The sequence below is a fragment of the Apus apus genome, chromosome 10 (genome assembly GCF_020740795.1).
Source record: "Apus apus isolate bApuApu2 chromosome 10, bApuApu2.pri.cur, whole genome shotgun sequence".
In the NCBI taxonomy this organism is placed as follows: Eukaryota; Metazoa; Chordata; class Aves; order Apodiformes; family Apodidae; genus Apus; species Apus apus.
The window spans coordinates 20,980,670-21,003,268 of NC_067291.1; the positions used below are offsets into that span (position 1 = coordinate 20,980,670).

Below are 22,599 nucleotides of genomic sequence, written 5' to 3' on the forward strand. Positions count from 1 at the left end.
GACAACTGAATTAGAATAGGAAAGTGATTGACAGAAGCCAGAGTGTGCTCTCAGGGTTCAGGCTTTTAAGAACAAGCCTTTTACAGTTCTGCAACAAGTGTTGTGAAACTAGATTACCACTACTTACAGACTGGACAATGATCCTAGAGCAAGACTCCACTTCCCACCCTGAAGCTGGATGCACGGGCTCTAGCCAGCAGTCCTTAGAATTAACAAGAAACACAGCATCTCCAAGTTAATGCTGCAGAACTTTACACTTTAATACACTGAGACCATACCTGACAGGAAACTGTCATAAGTTAGAGACTGATGCAGATACAAATATTAGAAACAACGTCTGAAATTAAAAAAGTTTATTGGAAGGTTTGTAAAACAGGTGTGACAGACCAACATTTCCAAGACACTATATGATAATGCATTTTCCTATTGTTAGAATTTTTAAAAAGTCAGTCCTTCAACTATCTAAACAAAAGCATACACTTATGGACCAAACATTTTACTTCCAACACCAAGAATGTACACGAGTTTGCAAGTCAGACTAATCAATTGCACCAGCACTAGGTGATCACAGCCCTCACGGGCCTGAGAGTCTGTGTTTGTCATTACTACACAATGAAGCAGGTTAGTGAGGCAAATCTTCATGTCAGAACAGACCCATGAGCACTGCAGAGGCCATACACTGAAACACCATCATGCATTCTTCTTACATTCCACTGATGAAACAACAGTAGCAAGCCAGAAACACCAGAGAGCTCCCAGAGACTCCAAGCTTCCATTTCAGGACAAGAAAATCTTCAGAACTTACAAATGCCAGTTCTATTTTAAACACACAACTTTATTCACTTTATGTTTACATCATTTGTGCAATAGAGACATGTGCAATAGAAAGGTGAAGAACAAGGTGTAGAAGAAGACAGCATCACAAGCCCCAGTCACCAGGTAAAGCAGCACCTCACACCGCCTTCCGGTGATACTCAGGGGGGGCCACTTCATAGTCACTGGCACTGAACAATGCAGAGGAGTTCTTTGCTAAATACCTGTGAGAAAGAAGAACAAGATTCAATTACCTTCTTGCCTGAAGTCTCCACTGGTTAGCACCTCGTGAGAAATCAGTTTGCCAAGACCACCACACACAACTTCAAGAGTACAAATCTGATGTATCTACTGAAACAGCAGCTGTGAGGCAATTCAAGACTTGAGAGCTCAGGCCAAAAAGACAATTCCAAGCAAGTTGTGCAGCAACTCTAGGTCCAGGTGAGCACAGGGAGGTGCAGATTAATGGTTCCTCCAGTGCTGTACAGATGTGGAAGCTGCTGGTTGTGCTGGTACAGAGATGGGGAAACACAGCTAGGACACCTCAGACACTCAGCTGAGGTTTAATTCCATTTAAGCATCTCACATGCAGGAACATTTACAGGTTAACTAAGCAGCACATGGCCCACAGTTCCTTACAGCTGTAAGGAAATCAAATGTCTGATTTGTTATTTTTTTAGAAACACATTTTGCATTTAAGTCTTGTATTACTTAGGGGGAGGTTTTAATCTTAACTAAGACCTACAGCACCATGGCTCTGTGCAGTGCACTAAAGCTACAGCTGGTCCCAGAACCACCAGAAAGATTCATCAGGTTTTAATGTTTGCTCAACTGTTGTTGAGTAACTGTTGGGTCACTGGGCAGCCTGCTGTAATTATCATCTGCTGTTTATAGCAACAGGTACATCAGCACACACTGAACTAACACAAACTCCAGTGTGAGTTGAGAGGAGCTGAACCCAGCCTGACTCAGGTTGCTGTGCAGCAGAGTCTGAGGAAGCCTCACTGCAACCCCTGGTGAACAGCACGAGCTGAAGATGATGCATCAATGTCTGTGTCTGTATCAATGGTATTTAACAATCTTTCACTGAACACAGGCTGCCTCACAATACCCTGTGCCTACCAAACTTAATCTTTCTTGCTGAAAGACCTAAAAAGTACTTACTTTAAGAAGTCATGCAAATAGTTTAACAGCAAAGCCAGGCTCTTCTCATCCAGAGGGGTGTAGGCCAGCATGGCCCCGATGCGCACTGTTTCAAGAGAAGCAGCAGCTTTAACAAGTGTTTCAGCACAGCCTAGAACCTTATTACAGTGGAATAATAAAAGCAGCCCAGGAATAGAATCTCCTATATACAAGCTCATCTAAAATAACTGGACTGTTGAAAATCCATTTCCATTCCAAATCCCTGAATGGCTCTGAACATTTTAGGTGGACAGAGCAAGGAAAGGATGAAACCAGGCAAGGATGAAACCACATATTCCACAGGTGCTGGTCAAATTTCTGCAGTTCACACCCAGAGACTCAAGCCAGGACAAGGAAGCATGTGAACACTTCTAACAGCTCCTTGCATGTCTCAGGGTCCTACTCACCAAATAACCTCAGGAGGTGTGGGGCACCATAAACTTGGGACATTGGAGCATCTGGGTGATCTGCTAAGATTTCAGCATATTGAGGCCTCTCAAACTTGTAGAGTAGTTGAGTTCCCAGCATGACATTGAAGTATTCTTTAATTCCAGCCACAACTTCATTGACTGCATACTCCCTAGGAAACAGAAACACTGTCAGTCTTGTTCTAGTGACTGATGGACACAGGATGAGGGTTGGCTTGGTGAGTCCATCAACATTTTCTGCAAGCCTTTGGACTTCTCACAGAAATATGCCTGGAGACATTAAACTACACAGCCACAGGGGTGATGCATTTCAAGACCTTTAAACACCAACTGCTCTGAACTCAGTAGGAATCTCAGCAAATCAAGACAAGCCCTGTCTCTAAGTCACCCACTCAGATAAATCAACTCTGACAGCAGTCCTTTCAGAGCAATTCTCTAAGGACACTCACCAGCTCCTCTGTTTCCAACCAAAGTTAATCCCAACTCACCTCAGTTCAAAAGTACTGTACTACTTCAAGTAACCAGACTGAACTCCTGCTCAGCAGAAGGGGACAGACACCCAGTATTTCAGGCCCTTCCTAACTAGGCCTCTCAATGCCAAACTCCTACAGGCCTCCAACTTCACAACTGATTGCAGAATTACTGTAGGAATTAGCAATGACACTGCAAATCTGAGAAGCAGAACCCTCACTCCACCCTGCAAACAAATTTAGACCAGACATTAGGACAATGGCACAAAAGAATGTTAAAACACCCTGACGAGTCAATAATTTGCTTCCTCTTGAATGAAAGAGAATAACTGCCCATTTCTAGTTTCTCTCCCTCTAAAACAGGAAAGCTTCATTCAAGAATAAACACACCTTGTTTGCTGTCAGGGCTGGACTGCTGGGGTAATTACAAATAAAATCTTCAAAGCTATCACCTCAGGTAATTAGCTCTGCCCATATGATTCTCTTAAAAGTCATCTAGGTCCCTATCCCCCACCCCTCTACTTTTGGGGGGGGTGTCCACCCACACAGTAACACTGCTCACCTGCTAAGGAGCTGTTCTGGCAGTTCATTTAGCTGGTCCATGGCAAGTGCCAGTGACTTTATTCACCCAACTGGGAAGCCTGAGCTAGAATGAAGGGCTGGAAAATGGCTCTCTTGGCTGGTGTCAGTTTTCTTTAGGAAAAGGCTTAGGGAAGGTGGGGAAACAGAAATAATCCCAGAAACATAACTGCAATTTTGATTTACCTCCTCGAAGATTTCTAACCTCCTCAAACACCACAGTCCTGGAGCATGAAGCTGGACACAGGGCTGGGACATGTTTAACCATCTCACAAAATTTTCCATGGAATCCAAGTCCAACAACAACAGCAGTAGTAATATTTAAGGTTGGAAATTATGGCTACTTACTTGTTATCAGTATTTCCTCGTGATTTTTTGTAGTTTGCATAATCCTCTAAAATGGAGTCAACATTTTTCTTGGCAGGAAGATAGAAGAGCTACACAAGAAGCAAAACCAAACAAACACAAGTTGTCCAATCCATGGAAACACTTCTATCTGTGTGCTAAAACTTAATCAAGATACATAAGCCATTTCCAGGATAACATTAACAGGTTAAGTGTTATTAAAGGAACACTAAAGTGGTGTAGTTGTGCTTACCTCAAAACCTAACAGTGACTATATCCAAACCAGTTTGGGTCTTTAGCACCACACCCCACCAGCTGCACCCACAGCTCAGCTGCACATACCCAGGCTCAGAAGTGCAACCAACTCCCATACTTGGGTTTTTCTGTCTTTGAGGAGAGGGCCCTAGTTCACTCATCTGTCTCCTTCCACAGGAACATTAGAGCCTGGGGGCATTTGAGGGCTGTGGAAGGGAACCAAAGCAAGTCTCCAGAACTGGAGTTAGTGTAACACATAGTGGTGCTTCAGCACCATCACTGCTGATGCAAGTTTAAGATTTGTGTTCACCAAGAAGAGTCAGCTTATCCACATGGGACTTGACCAAGATTTTCATGTGTCTGGGAACAACAATGGAGACAGTTCCTCAGCGTGGCAGCAGGTCAGAGCATGCAATTGCAATCTCCCAAACAGCAGTTTTCAACAGTATTTTCTATGCTTCCTGCTGATTTTAATAAGTAGCTTCACACAAGAAACAAGTCATGATTCATTAATATATTACTTGAGTTCATGAGAGTGTTATCTTTTAAAATGGAAATGAAGTTTTATTGACTGTATCAGGAGGCTTTATATGGATCCAGCTTGGGAGCAGTTAAGCATCCCTCTCCCAAGCAACAGCTTTGTCAGAGCTGTAGAACCACTGGAGATACATGCAGAACTCAGCAGTGAGGGACACAGACAAGATAGGAAGGAGATGTGGTGACATGCACATTATGGCCTGTTCCTACAGACCAGTTCTCTACCAACCAAGCAAGCTGTTCCCAGCACACCAGCAGGCGAAGCAGGCAGAGTTAACAGCACATTTAAAAGCTTAAGTTTTTAAAGTGATTTGCCTTTCTAGCTTGTGTTTGATTTGACCAAGTCTATTCTACAAATTCACAAGCACAGTCCCACTCACAGGTGACCTCTGGGTAAAATCCAGCTGGAATAAGAACTGCCAAACAAGCCAGCAGGCTGCTGGCAAACTCTGCAAGAGACATCACTACACTGCACTTGAAGAGGAGATGAAATCCTAGTGCTAGTGCCCTTGCTTATACATGGCTACCCTGTTCTTCTGAGAAGTTACCTGCTTTTGCCTGGTGATCAAGTCCCAGTCATCTACCAGCCATGGCTTCAGCTCTTCTGGGATTTTCACCTTTACTTCAACTCTGTTCATAAATGTTTCTTCCTGAAAATTGAAGCCAGACCAATTACTTTCAGGTAATTGTCACAGCTAAGAGCCACTGAAATACACCACTGGAACACCACTAGTTTTGCCAAGTTGTAGCATTTCACACTGCAGGACAAAGCTGCTGAGCAAAACACCAGGTTTTCCATCAGAAATACATACACTTTCAACCGTTGGATCTACTCGAGCCCTCTTCTTTCTGGGAGGCTGAGGAGTCTCACTGGTACTGCTCCCCTCCCCAATTCCTGGAGCTGCATAGAAAAAAGACATTATGCTGTTTAAGAAATCTGGTGAGCCAGTATGGAAAAACAGTAAAAAAGATCAAGAAGGATTCAAAAGTAAGACCTATTTCTTTCAGGTCACCTTTTCACTTTGTTTTGCTTTAAATACTTTTACTCTGCAAGGCCCACATGTTTGTGGCAGTTCAAGCTGCTTTGTTTACACTCTTCTATGTCAGTATCTGTAAGGCTCTTCGGAAGAATTCTCTGGAACCAGCAGCTCAGCTTTGCAGACATGTCACATCTACCTGAGCTTGACTTAGAAAACTACTTCAGCAGCTCCATGGCAAGATCCTTTTGCTTTTAATTTGCTAGAGGTCAAAAATCTTGACAGAGTGTACAAACCAGGAAAGTGTGTTCCTCCTGACCAAGAGGAAGGGACACCTGAAGTCCAAGAGGAACAACACAAGGTGACAGCAAGTAAAGGCAGGACTAACTCCAGCTAAGAATCCTTTACTAAGGATATCCACTCATATACAAAATAAAGACATACTTACTTTTCTGTTTGTTCTTTTTTGTTTTCCTGCAAGAAGAACACAAAGTATTGAAAATATAAAGATAGCAATACTTGAAGAACCTAAAGTTGAAAGCCAGAAAAATTGTCCACTAAGGTCAGAACAATGAGCAAATACTCAGCGGTCTATGGAGCATTCAGATAAAAGCAGATGGAAGGAATGTCAGGGATTATTTAGCATCAGTTATGGTATTACAATGTTGTTTGTGTACCAGGTTATAATTCAACATTTTGGGGGCAATCACTAAACTTTAATCCACAAAACCCCAGCAGGCTTGTCAAGAACATGTGAGCATTTGCAAACACTTATGCAGGTGACAGCTACAGGTGCTCCACATCTGTCAAGTGCTCTTGGAAAACCACTGATTTGTAGGTGTTTTATTTCAGGGATCACTTAGAGGCAGAATATGGGACAAGGAAACAGAAGTGCTGGGAATGATCAGGTAAGTCTAAGTCAACTGAATTAACTTCCAGTAAAGCATCAAACCCTACAGTTTTGGCACTAGAGCAATAGAGGGAAGTTCAGGCAGCACTACCAGAACTCCAGGCAGGAACCAGCCATTCCATCAGCAGCTCTCAGGGAGATCACAATTACCCTTGTTACTTACTAGAAATGTTTGGGATGGTACTAAATACCATTGTCCCTACTCTTAACCTTCTTCCAAATGCTTCTCTCAACATTTGTTTCTAATTTACACACTTCTCTACAGTCTCTATCCTTAGTCCTTATTTTTATTCCAAATTACTTCAAAAAGTGTTAAAGACACCTAAAACAATGCACACAAATATTCGATAGGTCAAGAGTATTAGTGACAAAATTAAACTGCCCTAATAGGTATTTGTTATATATTTGTTATTTGTTATTTGTATATTTACTAACCATTTTCAGCTGTTTCATTGAGAGCATGACCAGTCACCTCTCACTTTGCTCACTGTTAACAGGAGTCCAGTTAAACCCCTCAAAAAACCTACAGATTGTGTGGACAAAACTCTACCAATACAAGATTATTTCCTTGGAAATTCACCACTCTCTCAAGTGACTTGTGTTGGGGCTTTGCATGGGGTTTATCTGGGTCAGGAAGTGGGCAGGGTTTCTAGGAAGGTCTGAAGACAGGAAGAGTCAGGCTGTTTCCAAGCTTCAGGTCACAAACAGGCATCAGGCTTAAGCTGTGGGCAGAATAAAGATCATTCTCTCCAGGAAGGAGGAAAAATTGCCAAGTCAAGTCACTGATAATGGACTCGTGTATTGAAGAGCAAGTCTTTTCTTCCAAACCTAGAGTAAACAAGGAGGAACTGGGAGTTCTTTCCATAATTAAAATCAGAAGATAAAAATGTTAAGCATTAGTCTAGAGGCCAAGTCTTAAAAAAAATCTGGGACAGGCAACATAAAACACTTAAAGAACTACTGGAATTAAGACTGTAAGCCATGTCTGTAAACTGAAGCACAAAGTCTAGCATAAACCATTCCAGGCAGTTCCTTGGGCTCTCCCAGCTCATTCCTTCTATTTCCTGTTTCTTTATGATTCAGGTCACATACCTCAGCTTCAGGTCAAAGCAGCCACCATCAGCAGAAAACACTACAGCTTACAGAATGGGTCAGGACAATGACAAGCCATAGGGCAAAGATGACAGAAGGAAAAGAAGCAGAACACTGAACTTCCAACCTTAGTATCCAAAGCAGGCCTGTGCTCACCACCAAATGGTGAAACTAAAGTGGATGCCACAGAAGACAACATAGTGAAAGACTATACCATTCCAGATGTTCATCAGAAGATAACCAACTATCTGCCACAGAACCTCAGGCACCACCTCAAGAAGCCAGCAGTCTTTGCACAGAAGAGTTGGTGTTAATGCTCAGCCCTACACTGCAGTGTCTTCTGAGACATGTCTAGAAAACTGTCAGTAGAAAATAGCTTAGAAGATAGATTCCAACACAGCCAAATGACATGATGAGAAAAAACATGACTTTGGAAGGTTTACTTACTCCACAACAGTTAGGAGTCTGTGCCCAGGTAGGTAAGGGTGTTGTGGGCAATAGCAAATATTTTACTTTCCCCAAATCCATGTGCCTTTTAGAGGGACTTAAAGGTCTGCTAGAAACTCCCTATGACAGCTGGTGAAGATACAGGCAGCACAGAATGAAGGCAGCTACCACTCGGTCTCAGGCATTTGAGTTCAATACATCTGGCAATGCCAGAAAAGGAGATGAGGTGCCAGTTTCCTGATAAAACAACAGTTGTAACTGAGCTACATTAAACCATGAAGTCTCTCCTAATGCAGGATAACTAGTAATAAAAAAATAAATGAAAATGTTCAAGTGTGAAAAACAAGTATGTTGAGAAAAGAATGAAAACTACTGCTGAAGCAGCCTGGTCACTAACCCAGCTGTTAGAAGCAGCTTTCCTATCAATTGCAATTAAACCATCAAACATTATTAGCAAGAGGGTAAACCCCAAAGTTGGACTGTACCCACATATGTTTCCTGTGCTTGACCAGGCAACCTGACCTTAGGAGGCTCTCAATATAACTAGAAGAGGTAAAGCCAACGAAGACTAGTTGATATCATACAACAGCTTCTATATGAAGAACAACCAAGCAGACCAGGGCTTTCTCAGCCAGACAGCTGAGGAGGAAGGGAAAATTGGCAGAGGTCTAGCTAGAGATAAAAGGTGAAGCTTGAAGTACTAATCAATTTTTCCTCAAGATGGATGAAAAAGAGCAGAAGACCAAAGCAGCAGACATCAAAACACAGGAGGAGTAATCCTCTTTCCTCCCCTCTTCAACATAATTCTGAATTGAAATGAGAACACACTGCCTCAGGATGCTGGAGATGCCAGCAGCCCAAAGTTCAGCAGTGGTCAGAAGAGCAGGACAGCCCTACACAGGGTTGTTAAACCATCACACAGACACAGTCTCCAGCTCCTGAGTCCCCTCACTACAGGCTGCTAGAAGCAAAAAGGGGGAAGCATCATTCCAGACTTGACTCACTTGATCATCCCTAAACACATGTGACTGGAGACCACCAGACAGCAGAAGAGCTTAGGAAGATCTCCCCTGGAGCTGGTGGAGCCATTCCATTGCTGTCACAGCCCCAGAGAGCTGGCTCAGAGGCAGCATTCACCTGCTGCTTGACATGCAGAGGAGCTGCAGTAGCTTAGGAGCAACCAGCCCTGCCAAAAGGTCGCAGGGGATGCCACAGGAGACATGCAGCAGGAGCAGAGGCTTTTGAGTAACACCTTCAGATTGACAACAAGAGCTGCTAGAGGAAAAACCAGGAACTCCAAGTCATGATACTGTTTTGAGAGCATCTCTGTTGAGACTGCTTGCATGTATCTCACTTAAAACCAGATGCTAGTCTCAGATTTGGTATTCAGTGTCACCTCTTCCTTCAGAACACTCTCAGCTGCCCTTCTTGTCTTCCAAGCACCCATTAACTCTGACTGCATACTGATTTTTTTGGAAGTTACCACATTAGGCCCAAAGTTGCAATTCAGCAGAACTACATATAAAGCAGTCTGGAGAAGCCAGGATCTGTCATGCTGTATTTCATTTCTGGCAGCCTCCTAGACCCATACACTTTTTTTTCCATGGTGGCTTCTAGTTATCATGAGATAGATAATTATTTAAAAACAAATGTAGACAACCTGCATTTCATGCATATTTCTATTTGCTCAAATATCGGTCACAAATATTCTCAAAAGCTTTTTGAGCATGTTTACAGAAGCAGTTATTCTGTACAAACTCAAGCCAATGATAAAAACAGAATGTTAAGGAGCAGGTTCAAGCTTCCCATGTCTGACCCCATCTCCTGCAGCTGCCTCACTCCCAGGACTTAGAGATGTCCTCCCCTTTTTAAACAGTGGACACTGAGTGCTTTTGGTGCTCATACTGTACCCTAACCCAAGTAACAAGGCACACATTTCAGAGAAGATGAAACTGGTAGTCCATACTGGCTTTCATCACAGAATCATCATGGAATGGTTAAGGCTGGAAGAGACTTTAAAGACCCTCCCTGCCACGAGCAGGGACACCTCCCACTAGACCAGGCTGCACAAAGCTTTAAAACACACAAACCAAAAGGATTTACTGCAGTACTTATAGTTGTCCACTGAATTGCCACCAAAGCATTACAACTGAGGACTTTAAGAGTCCCTAAAAGAAATCTATGAAAGAAAGGAGATCTGGATTTCAGGATGCCAGTCCTGGTTTGACAATCCATCCTTAACTCACCGCGTCGATATGGTAGGGGTCTCCAAACAGCAAACTGTGTGCGCTCCATCTCGTCTGAAAAATCTAGGCACAATGGGGGTTGAGTTAAGGAAAGAATGTCAGACCTAGTGGTTAGCCTTAAAGAGAATCTGTTGCAGATTCAAAAATTTACCTTTTTAGCAGCATACTATAGTCTTACTGAACATTCCTGGAGGATATGTTGTGCTTAGGTTGCTACTCCCTTTCCATTATTGTTTGGCTATCTGGAGAAGCAGGTTCAAAACACAAGTTTCCTTTCCCTTTGTTCCATCCTCCAAGAATGCTACAAAAGGTAAATTTTGAGGCCCAAATAGGCTGGCAGTGTTACCCTTTTACAACAGTTGTGCGATCAGTTTCTCCCCCTCCCCACCATCAAAACTTCACACATCTGCAAGGACCTTAGATTTACCACAGAAGAACAATCCAGAAGTTTAATTTTGGAACTGTATTTTGAGATTTTTTTCCAGAAGCCATCTTGCCTTTAGCTGCAAGCAGGATGTGAGAAGCAGTAGTTTGATCAATAATACATCAGTATCACTATCCTGCATCACTGCTCAGGTAAATCAAAGTATCCCCTCTCCCTCAGATTCCAAACAGGGAGACTTTGTTGAAAGAAGCACAGGTCTAATTTAGAAGGATGCATTGGATGCTGGTAATGGCTAGAGACTAGGAGCAAGATCAGTGCAACACGCATATGGGGCCCTGGTAAAAATAACTTCCACAATGCCAGACTGCTGCTCTAGTGACAATAGCTAGTGACAATAGCTCTGCTTCCTCCCTTTGACAACTCTTAAAATCCACCAATTAATTTTTCCAATCAACACAAGCCAGAAGTTTTAGAGAATTAGCTTATTGTCTTGTTTGGCTCTGCTGGCAACAACCACCCCTGCTTACCCCAGCGATGACAGCAAAAAGCAGTCACTCCCTTTCCCCAGCTGGTTTCTACCAGAGCAGACAGAGATGGGCAGGTGCTTTCCAGCTTGAGGGTTACACAGAGGCTCAAGAGGAAGGCGTTTTGCTGCGTGGATCTCCCTTGGATGCAGCCTTTTTAGATGTGGTTGAGAAGATGAAGCCAACTTTGATGTCAAGTGCAGGTTGGCCTTTAGCATTTACTCAGCCAGAGAGAACAACTCGCCCCACTTCAATCAGCCTGAACTACAAGATGACTAATGCTGCCAGCACAGGGAACCCAATCCTGAAGGTACTGCTGGGGTTTCTCTATAATGCAAATCATAGACATTTACTATTGAGTCATCACTGCCTGTGTCAGAGTTACACATGAAATTAATTCCGCTCCTACTGACTAAAATGCAAGACGACTCAGGTGCAACAACCCCTTAAGCAGCCAAATTAGCAATGACTGTAATTTGGATCTGTTTCAATTAGATTTTAATGACATTCATAAGGAACTGCCTACTGGGGCAAACGAAGACAAACAGGTGACTAGGTCCCTGTCAAGAGTCTGTCCTGAGCTGACAGAGCACCCCACGCTGGCAGTGTTACAGCACCTCAGGATGTGCAGCATCAGACCAGAAAGGATCAATGCACACAGCTCTCTGGCCAGATCCACTGGACTCCCCATTCCAGAGACCAGGAGCCAATTTACAGCCTTGGCCAGGCTCTGACTATCCCCCAAGTGAAATCTGCATTCAGGATCTAGAGCAAAAAAACCCAACAAAAACAACTGTACCCACTGCTGCTGCACTGCCCAAATCAATGACCCATATTTCAGAACAAAGTTGCCCATAAATGAGACACAAAACCTGAGGCTGCTGCCAAATGCTCTTCACAGGAGGCAATCTCATTCCAGTAGCTTCCTCATGAAAACTAGAAACTTTAACAAAGGCAGGAGTTCAAAGCATCTATTAGGCACAGCCACCTTTATCACTAAGTGACATGTTAACCCCAACAGAAGAGTTTCATGGCACATGAGCAAAGCAGTAGAGCTGCACTGACTGACAGAATCTGAACATCACACCACACAAACTATTCTGAAAGCCAAAAAAGATGGAATGAAAGAAATCTGACAGTTACATCCTGAAATTGTTTTTTTCTAAGAAGTGTCTGAGCTTGCTTCTGGTCTCTTAAGATGTAAAATCATTTTTAATAGTGTAGGGGCTTAGTTTTGTCAAAAATGGCAAAATAAAGACTCCTCACGTGCAGTTTTAACAACTGTTCACTAAGAAGGCAAGGCATTTTAAGGATTTAATTCAGAAGTGCTTGGACAGCTTGGAAGAACTGTAGAATTCTGTATATTTCACCAAGATACACAAGTCTTAGGAGGACTCACCACTTTTTGAGTGTCAGTTCACTAACTTAAGAGGAATAAAGTGCAAAAAAAAGCACAGAGTGTTAGTATCTACTCAGGACCTTGAGTCAGTATTAAACACTGCACAATCCAAGAGCAGTTTCAATAAAATATTTCAAAGGCCTTTTGGTTACCACAGAAGTGAAACACACCTTTTGTTTGGGTTGTGTCAGAAGTAATGGAGTTTAGTCTGCAGAACCATTCTAAGAAAAATACTGTTTAGAGATCAATAGTAAAACTGACAAGCAAAAGTTTGGGAGGTGTTGGAGGTAGGTTGTTTCCTTGTCTTTTTTTTTATATAAACAAATAAAAAACTTCTTACACTTCAACATTTTTCTGCTGCAGACCAGAAGTCTTCTTGCCTGGAGCAGCACCTCTCATCTTCCCCTCTGCATATTGTTCCCTTTAAAAAAAGGAGTAAACTTTTAAGTAAGACTTGAGCAGAAAAAGAAGCTTAGCAGAAAAAGAAGCTTGTTCTCCCTTCAAGAGTAACAGGTTATGCAAAACATGCAGAGAATGTCTAATAAATGGCTTTGTCAATTGGTATGTGTCATGCACAGGAGAAAATCCAACTCTCAACCTAAATCAAGAAGATCTAGGCTGCTTCACACAAGACTGAGCAGCATGAACATCCACTTCCCCCTCCCACCACCCTTGCTATTCTGAAGGAGGAGGAAGCAGCACACTACTTTTGAAATATGTAAGACAGCTTCTTGATCAAAATGCATTAAAGAAATAGAAGATCAGCACTGATAAAAACCCAACTCTTTGCAGGCCTCCTGAAGCTGCCCAAGAAGATCCCTACCACTTCACAATGTATCTTAAGGACACTGCACAGGGGTCATTTTTAGCCACCTGATTTCCACACTGCAGGATGCATTTGCTGCTAGGCTGCCCCTCCATTTCAGCAACCTACTTTTCCTTAAAATCTAAGTAATAATTTAAAACTAAGCAGCTTGCTCTTTCTAAAGATAAGCTCTAGAAAAAAATAATGTACATTATTTACTGACAAGGACTTGTAACACAAACACTTACTGATTGGCCTTTTGAAGTTCTTTTTGTTTCTGCAGATTGGTATCCACGTACTTGAGCACTCTGCTTTCTGGAACCCATTCATCCCAGCTGAAAAATATTATAAACAATTACATGATCATTCAAAAACCTCACATCACTGCATTCTACAAGCAATAGTCAGCTAAAAGCTTCACAGAATCTGAGACTGAACTCTGCTTTTGGGTCAAAACATGGATTGGCACAACTGAAAGTGTAAATTACCAAACACATTCCCCACTGACTGGAGCTGTAGCAATTTCTCTAGGGAAGTGTAACCCTCAGTCCTTTCTAAAGGGTCTCCCAACCTTGAAGGATGGGCAGTTTCAGAGGGAGGGGACTGTCTTTAAATTTAAAAGAAGCATCTCAGGAAAAAAAATTCTACACTTACTAAATTATGGGATACCTGTAACCATAACTATATTATGAAGCAAGTTTCCTTTATCTATTCCAACATTTTATAGGGTAACAAATTCAGCAATAAGATCTTACTGTAAGAAGAAGAGCTCTGATTTCTGTCTGTGAAGGGAAACCAAGATGGCATGAATATTTGAAGAATCTGAAGTGAATGATGTAAGAGAACAGGTGTTGGGGAAATTGCCAGCAAGAGCAAGAATTCCACTTTGACAGAGAGGATAATTGGACTAATCTGACAAATTATTTCAAATAAAACACACAAGTGGCCAAGTTACTCTAAAGTATGCAAGTTAAAGCTTTTTAGATTAGAGTTCTGTGTCATTTTCATTTCATGGCAAGAGCTGCCAGTCTTGGTGTACCAAGGTGGCAAAATCAACCCTACTGCAGGAGCACAAGGTCTTCCAAGAGTGTTAAGGCAAAGCAAGCTGAGCATCCAAAAGTTAGAGAAACACAGGCCCAGCTGTGCACATTCCAAGACTATGTTTTTAGGATAGTGCTTTGGTCAGATATTTAAGCCACTTATCATGCCTGTACAGCTGCCATGAGGCCTTCAAAAGAAGTCCTATATAACCGAGCAGCACATTACACTGGCTGATGAAGAACCTTTTTCAAGCTGTTGATATTTTCAAAAAATTACAAAGTCAAGCAATTAACAAGTAAAAAAGAACCATAATTATATAAACCAAAATTAAGCAGCAATATTGCCCCAGTCTAGATCTTGCACCAACACCACTTCTAATGTAGTTAATTGGAAGCTTGAAGGCAAAAAGCCTCAAAGAGCACAAGCAAGAAAAGCAGGAGTGATGGCATCACTCAGGGCACCCTCAGCAGAGATAAACAAGGAGAGGAAGTACCAAATTAGTGCTGCCTCATTAATACACAGAAGCCACTACAGGGACCAGTTATGCTCCCTGTAACTGTTGGTGTTGACAAGAAAATATTTATCTGCCCATTTGGCAGGGAGGGTGTGCAGATGCACTGAAAAAGTTACATATTAAGACGTTGGAGTCACATCAGTGAGATCAAGATAGGAGTGACTACAGGTCTTCACTTGAGTCTGCAGCACAGAAATAAAACAATCACAAAACAGAACAAAGTGCCCTCTGAAAGACTTCTGGAGTCTGAAGGGCTGAGGCTTTTAATTGCTAAGAAAAAAAGAGTGGCCACTTTTCCTAAATTCACCTTACTGGGAGAACAGAGTTCAAATGAAAGAAAAAAGACAAGTATCTAAATGCAATAATCTCATGACAGCATTCACACTCATTTCATGGAGACATCTTTGTTCTTCAGAAACTTCTCACCCAGCATCCTACCATTTCTGCGGACTGGAAGAGCATCTACCTTTACCTTGGCATGAGAGGCAAGAACTGGAAGACAGGCTAAACCTGCTCCTGGGAGGGACTAGAGCAGCCAGCCCTCCCTACTCTGGGCACAGGCTTCATCAAGGCAGCCCCTCCAGATCTTTGCTGCCAAAGCAGAATAAAAGCCCACCGTGTGTCTGAGCAGAGGTTTCCTCCACCTCAGTAGGGGCTACCTCTCCTCCCAGCATGTAACAAGAAAGTTTTTGTACTAGCTGTTTCTGCCTGGGAGGAATCACAGCACCTATTTTCAAACCTGAACAAACAGAATCCTCCAAAGCACTCCCATTAGTCTGCTGACACCCTGAGCCAGCCTGTCTACACAGCCAAAGCTCCAAAGGGAATGGTCAGCGGGGCCATGTTTTCTTTGTGTTACTACAAATCAAGGGCTTATGTATAAATATCATTTAGGTCAATTTCAGAAACAATCTCCTAACAACAGGGACACAGCAGTACCAGTCCCTCAAGCTCCCATGCAAACTGACAGAGCCTGCATTCTCCTGCCAAGGAAAAGGAAACACTGCTTTCATTTTATTCAATACTTACTTTTTATTCCAACCACTGTAATGGATAAAGTATTTCACTTGCTTGTCCTTTATGGCAACCTTTACACACTGGAACAGAGAAGAAAGTTCAGTCAGTACCATGAGAACAAAGATCTGAATGAACTTTGCTTTTTTAGCTCTCAGAGTTTAAACATGCAGAGACTTCCATGCAAGCAACTGACATCCCAGCAGCTACTTCACAGCAGAAATAAGTTCTCTAACCCCAGTTACTGCCTGTTTACAGATTTGGGAGGACCAGGCAAAGAAGTGACTCTGCTGAGCTATCCAAAGGGACACCTTCCTTCACAAGAAGGATGAAAACCCCTGAGGATGACTAGAAGAGTAACCAAGCAGTGACTTCACTACGCCCAGGTTAGCCAAAGCCATTCACTAGAAGCTGGTTCACATGCAGGCCCCTACCTCACAGACAGGGAAGCTGGCTGAAGTAGAGGAGTCTTCAAAAGTAAAATAAATAATATGGATCTCTACAGCCACAGAGAGAGCATTATATTCAGTAGAAAGAGTTGCAGTAAGGGCCTTTTCTAGGTTAAGAAATTATACATAAGGTCAATAAAAACAGTTATTTCCATCAAAAGACTGGCCTATGAATACAGTAACTTCCTTATATACAGAGTTAAGATGAGACTATTAAAATGGGAATAAACACCCAACAAGGTCACTCCAGCCACTCCACAAAACCACTCGGGTTCAGAAGCACCCCTCACAAAGTTTCCTGCCCCAAGGCTGAGCACAGCCCTCCTGCCAGCCTCCTCCTCAGCTCAGCCAGGGAAGGTGCTCAGGGGGGCTGCAGCAACTGTGCACCCTGCTGCCCCAAACCAGCACAGCTCCCTCCTGCCCCTGTGCTCTGGCACCTGAGAGCTCGAGCTACCAACATCTCCACAACAGATAAACTCAGCCAGAGACAGGCCTCTTTCTGCAGCAGCAGAGCCCAAACAGGAACTACACAACCCACCGTGTGTCCCTGGACTTCTGAGCTACATCAAATTATATCCACCAGCTTAACTTCAGCTTGGATAAGGCATTTGATCCAGGCAGGTATGAAGTCTTGCTCTGGATGCAGCAAGACACAGATGCCACTGTATTCCCTTCAGCAGTGCAATAATGAGGGTGGTGTAAGACATGAAGAGACACCCTTTTCAGCTCTAGCTTTTGGTCCCTTTTTAGGGATTTTTTTTTTCCACTGAAATAAAAGAATTACTCATAAAAGTCATAATTGCTATTTTCCATGCTAACTGAGCTACCCCTAAGTATTTAAGAGGGCAGAACCTCAGGCTGCAAAGCATTTTCTCAATACCTTCGTGAAGACTCCTTCCTGCACCATCTCCAATTAAAAAAATGTGCTTATCAAAAGAGAGGAATATCATATTTCAGCATTAACCTCCAAAATGCCACAAATGGAGCTTAAACTCAGTCTCACCTAGACTGCCAAATACAGACTGTGCTTAAGAAGCACCTACTTGTTTTGAAGAAGGTAGGCGAGAATGCAGTAAAAGAAGATTCAAATATATTTCTAAATCAAAATGTTTTCTTTCCTGCTGGAGGACAAAAGTCTTAAGTGAATCCCATTTAACCCTGCACTGTGCAGAGATGTAGAACAGTTACTATTTGCCATCATTTTTCATACCACTTGAACACAAACGTGCTGCTCTGCCAGGTTTGTCAGGAACAAAATAACTTGTGTATTGAGAACCACAGAGGAAAAACAGACCAGAGGAACAGGAGGAAAGCAAAGGTTATTATTCAGGACTACCTACAAAGTATCTTTGCAAAATTAAACCCAGTTCCTTCTGCCATTCCAGGAGCCCAGAAGGATCCAGACTCTCAATATAGCCAGCCAAAAGCTATCTTGCCAACTGGAAAATCCCTTCTAGCACCAAGCTGGCTTGCTCCACCCTGGTGTGTAGAGGGGCACAGCACAGCATGGAGAACCACACCACTACTGCAGCTCCATGCTGCTTAATTGACCAAAGAGTAAAGACTGCTGCTGACAGGAGTTTGTTTTCACAAAAACCAGAACCCCTGATTCTGCTCCTCTCTGTAGCAGGCCCTGGGCAGGCACTGGCAGAGGACAAAACTGAGCACACGCTCACAAGGAACATGTTCTCTAGTTCTAGAGCGTGGAAGAGAACAGAGCAGAATCACTGAGAGGAAAATGTTTTAGACAAGCATGTCCCCTGTGAATACTCTGGAGGTTATTTTCTCATTAGAATGACTATTTCCTGATAGCATGACAAGGGGCATCAGGTACTTCTAGCCCTACTCCCACCTCTCTGAAGTTGTCCTGTCAGTCAGCATTTACCTACACTAACACCTCATAGATTTACACCTCTCTTGAAAGTGCCTCAGTGACTTCTGCAAGTCCTCTAATCCACACAGCTATAAAAGCACTTTGCTTCAATTGCAGAGGGAGTGGGAACAGGCAGTCACATCAGGAGCCGTTCCTTCAGTAAAGCAGATGGCAGTGACACCTGCTCAAGGCCCAGAGGAAGAGCATCCCATGGAAGTGCTGCAGCAGAGCCCTGCAACTGCAGCAGGAAGGATGCTCCCCCAGACCAGATTTGCAGTGCCTGGTTTCCAAGGATAAAAGGCCAGAACTAAGAATGCCACTTCCTTTGTCACTTCAATCCAGCTTTATTTTCTGCAGCATTGTCCTGTTTGAAGACCACTGATTATACTCAGCCACCTCCACCTCTGAGGAAGCTCAAACTGCAGCTGACTCACTAGCTCATGCATTAGCCCCAGCACCAAGTCCCACGGGCACAAATGCTTCCTGGTGTTCTGGGAATACAGGTGGATCAGATGCCCAACACGTAAGACCACCCAGCCTGCAGCAGGTGGCCAGCATAGCTGCACAGTACCACTGGGCTTGGTAACATTTTTCTATAATACAGAGCTCTGGGATTTAAAACTAATTAATTTTAAACATTATCAGGTTTCACTTAATTTCAGTTTCAGTCCTTAATCCTGTCTTTTAAGGCACAGCAGGTACACTAATGCAATTCCTTATTTTCTTAGGGAACAGTCAGAACAGCCACACATACCTTTGCTTCATAAAGGAGAGGTCCATGAAAACAAAGCACTCGTTCACCTGGAAGAAAGTTGCAGATAAGCATCTTAGAACACCACCAATGTGCCACTTGTGTAAAATATGTTCCATCAAGCACAACACAGACTGAATCCTGCATCAATCTCAACAATTCCAAGGCAGATCCTGATTTGAGAAGCAGGCTGGTGTTTGAGAAGCAAATGCACTCTGTACAGAAGAGGAGCAGAACTCTGGTTATTCAAGGCCAAGAAGGGAAGGCTCCTGAACTCCCTGAAGAGCACTCGTGCAAGGGCAGCTGTCTGCAAACCATGTCCAAGCCTGCCCAGGGTTTTGCAGAAGGGCTGGCGACCTCAGCACACAACTGGCAACAAAACTTCCAGTCTTGCTCAGAGTCCAGCCCCTGCCCACTCATGTTCAAGCCACCCCTGCTGCAGGGCTGGCACAGAGCCCTCCCACTCAGCCCTCAGCTTCAGACTGAACCCCACTGGCCCCACACAAATGGATGCCTTCAGCACCAGTGAACAACTGCAGAGAGCAGCAAGCAGGTAGAGCTGTCTTACTGCAAGGGATTCTGCAGTCTCCCTGACACTGCATTTTGATTCAGAGCAGGAACTTAACCGTCTCAAGAGATGCCATCTCTGCATCTTCAGCTTCTGACACACATGAAAACAAATGTTTGCAGCACTCCCTTTCCTGCAGGAAGCACACTCACCACCTGGTATTTCTAGCTCAATGAAGTCAGGAAAAGACAGACCCTGACACTGTTTTCCCATCTGACTTGTGGGACAGAAGAACACCAGGTTTGTGCAGCAGAAAGAAAAATTGTTCGCTTTGTGGTTTTTAAGTAGGAAGAGATTGTTTTTCAGTCTGTTTTTTCCCCTCAATGGCAAGGTCGTCCTGTGCAGTGGGAATGTGAAGGTACTTAACACAGGATATCTGGGCACAGATGTTTCCTCCTTGAAAGATGCAGTACCTCACATTTTCAAAGAGTCAAGCTGCACAATACACTCCAGGGTGTAGCACACATCCAGTCCTTGCCACTGTTCCAGGACACACGGGACAGGAAAGCTGTCACAGCCACCAGGTGCCTGCTGTGCAGAACATACAGGCAGGTACTCATTCCACCTCCAGACTGGGCTGGGCAGGAGGTGTGGGCTGTCCCACCAGGAGCAGAACTCTGGATGCTACCAAAGCCCCTCATGTGGCCTGAAGCAGACGAGTAGGACTCAGACACCCCATTTCACCACCAGACCTGGGAGACACAGCAACAGCCTCTTCAACCAGCACAGCTGCTACCACATTTCACTTAACACACCCAGACCCCAATGAACAACATACAACTATAGAATTACTTCATTCCTACTAGAAAGCACAGCTCACGTTCCAAGATTTCATTACTATCCCATCTGTAGGATTCCATGCTCTGCACAGAACTGAAACAATTATGCACAGTAAAGTCTAGGAACATAAAACTGTCAAAGATGTCATTCAACTGGTAAAATGCTTCTATGTAGCAAGAAAGAAAAAGGCTTTAGAGAGGTTCTTACAGAAGTGCCCATTTTGATACATTCAGTACTTTCATTATTATTTAAAAAATGGTCTTTATAATCAAGGCTAACCATCAGAAGTTACTGTATCATCCTGACAGGCCCTCGTGCTCACTAGTGCTGCTGGAAAAAGTGCAGTTACTCTGCAAGGCCCTTCCAGGCAAGATATCCAGTCCCTGCACTTTTCACCCTTTTAATATTACAGCTGACATCACAAACACATTTGTGGAAAAAAAGCCTACAAACTTGAACTTCTATACTAAATATAATTCCTCATATTCCTACAGCTGTGAACATAATTTCAGCCTGGAATTCTACTCAAGCTTTTTTTTTTCTGTGGTTCACTTGATTTCACGTTAATGTGAATCATACATTAACATCTTGATTATTCCTGCAGGTTGAAGACACCAGTGGTATCACACATGGCACAGAAAGCTGAGGCATGAAGCACACACCATTCAAGTGTTATTAAGCTACCCCAAGGGGGCAGCCCCCAGTCACCCCTCTGCAAACGGAGCTTTTTACAGAGAAACCTCAATTGTGTGAAAAGTCCTGCTGAGAAGCCACAGTGAGGGGCAGACAGAGAAGAAGGGGTGGGGTGAGTTTTCATTTACCATCATCCAGCCTTGTCATTGACCTGTGTTAGCATCAACCACAACCATTACCTAACAGTCAAAATTTATGCAAAAGAAGTCTCAGAAAAAGCATAATCTTAACCCTTATTCACCTAAACAAACACATCTGGTGCTTTGTTGTAAACATGGATTCCACCACAGCTGCCAGCTGTAATCCAAATACAGCCTGCATGAGGATCCTGACTGAGCTCCCTTTCATGGAAGAGTAAATAATAACCATGTCACATGCTCAAGAAAATAAAAATGCTGACAGATTTAGAAGATTTCAACAGTTTTAATGCCAATCAGTGTCCACATCTGCAAGAAAACAAAGCATGTTTAGAATAGCAGGGATGGGAAAGCCCCCCCCTCTTATTGTTAAGAAAGATGAGGAAGAGGAAGGGAGACAAAGACCACAGGAATTCATTTTCCCCACACACTCTCTCCCAGGTAGAGCAGAGCAGCCAAAGCTAAACCCCAAACCACCCTCTGTGCTGAGGGATCACAGACACCGGAGCCGAGACCCGGCCTGGCCGGCGGCCTCCCCGAGGGAGCTGCACCACCCTCCGCTTCAGGACAAAGGAGGAGGCGGCCGGAGGCGGAGGCTGCAGCCGGGAAGGGCTCCCGACCCCAGCCCCCCCGGGCCCCGCAGCAGCCCGGGCCGCCCCGCACCCCCCGCACCGCCACCCGCCAGAAACCGCAGCGGCGCTTTCTTATTCTTCTCCCCCTTCTCGCCGTCCCCGCCCTCCTTTTTTTAAAAAAACCCGTTTCCTTGGTTTCTTGCCGGCCCGCCCGTTCTGCCAGAGGCAGGGCAAGGAAGCCAGGCCTTGCAGCCCCGCGGGGCGATGGCGGCGGGAACCCAGGGCCGGCCCCCCAACCCGGGGAGCCCCGAGCAGGCCTCGCTGCGTCCCCCCTCCCCTCACGCCGCTTACACCACACCCCGCTTCCCCACCCCCCCCCCGGACTCACCCTCCTGGAATTTGGGCTTGGGGTCCTGCTTGGGCGCCATTTATAAGTGCCTCGGCCTCCTCCCGCCCCTCCCCGGGGCCTCACCCGCTCCGCACGCCGCGGCCCGCCCGCCCCGCGCAGGCGCCGCCGGCCCCGCCGCTCCTCGGCAGCTGCAGCCCGCGCTGCCCCGCAGCCTGCGCCGCGGCTGGACCTCGGGGAGCCTCCCTCCCTCCCTCCCAGCCCTGCCCCGCGTCCCTCAGCACCATCTCCAGGGCTTGGGAACCCCTCCGTGATGGGGACTCCCCCCCCTGGAGCCTGGCGACCCTTCCCGGGAAGAAGTTGTTCCTGATATCCAATCTCAACCTCCCCCGGGCAACCTGGGGCCGTTTCCTCTGGTCCTGTCACTTGTTCCCTGGGACAAGAGACCGATCCCCCCTGGCTCCAAC

At 44.4% G+C, this 22,599-nt stretch overlaps 1 protein-coding gene across 5 annotated transcripts; it reads right to left on the reverse strand.

Moving 5' to 3' along the window:
* Positions 1 to 338: 338 nt before the first annotated feature.
* MORF4L1 (mortality factor 4 like 1) lies at positions 339 to 22,283 on the reverse strand. Of its 5 annotated transcripts, XM_051628029.1 has the most exons (14): positions 22,175 to 22,270; positions 19,040 to 19,086; positions 15,979 to 16,046; positions 14,150 to 14,176; positions 13,643 to 13,729; positions 12,930 to 13,010; positions 10,282 to 10,344; positions 6,035 to 6,060; positions 5,422 to 5,510; positions 5,158 to 5,259; positions 3,821 to 3,909; positions 2,403 to 2,575; positions 1,978 to 2,062; positions 339 to 1,037 (listed from the first exon to the last, which is right to left on the reverse strand). In XM_051628029.1, the coding sequence occupies exons 1-14, from the start codon at positions 22,212 to 22,214 to the stop codon at positions 953 to 955; spliced, it is 1,062 nt and encodes a 353-aa protein (XP_051483989.1). In that variant the 5' UTR covers positions 22,215 to 22,270; the 3' UTR covers positions 339 to 952. The 5 variants fall into 5 exon arrangements, with proteins under 5 accessions (XP_051483989.1, XP_051483990.1, XP_051483991.1 ...); XM_051628030.1 differs by lacking the exon at positions 14,150 to 14,176 and having other exon boundaries at positions 22,175 to 22,283; XM_051628031.1 differs by lacking the exon at positions 10,282 to 10,344.
* Positions 22,284 to 22,599: the final 316 nt, after the last annotated feature.

Excerpts from the sequence above, each read along its gene's own strand:
- MORF4L1 (XM_051628029.1), bottom strand. The coding sequence starts at position 22,214 with ATGGCGCCCAAGCAGGACCCCAAGCCCAAATTCCAGGAGG. Across the intron at positions 6,061-10,281 it reads ACCCCTACCATATCGACGCG|GAAAACAAAAAAGAACAAAC; the intron begins GTGAGTTAAGGA and ends TTCTTCTTGCAG. Across the intron at positions 2,063-2,402 it reads ACACCTCCTGAGGTTATTTG|TGCGCATCGGGGCCATGCTG; the intron begins GTGAGTAGGACC and ends CTCTTGAAACAG.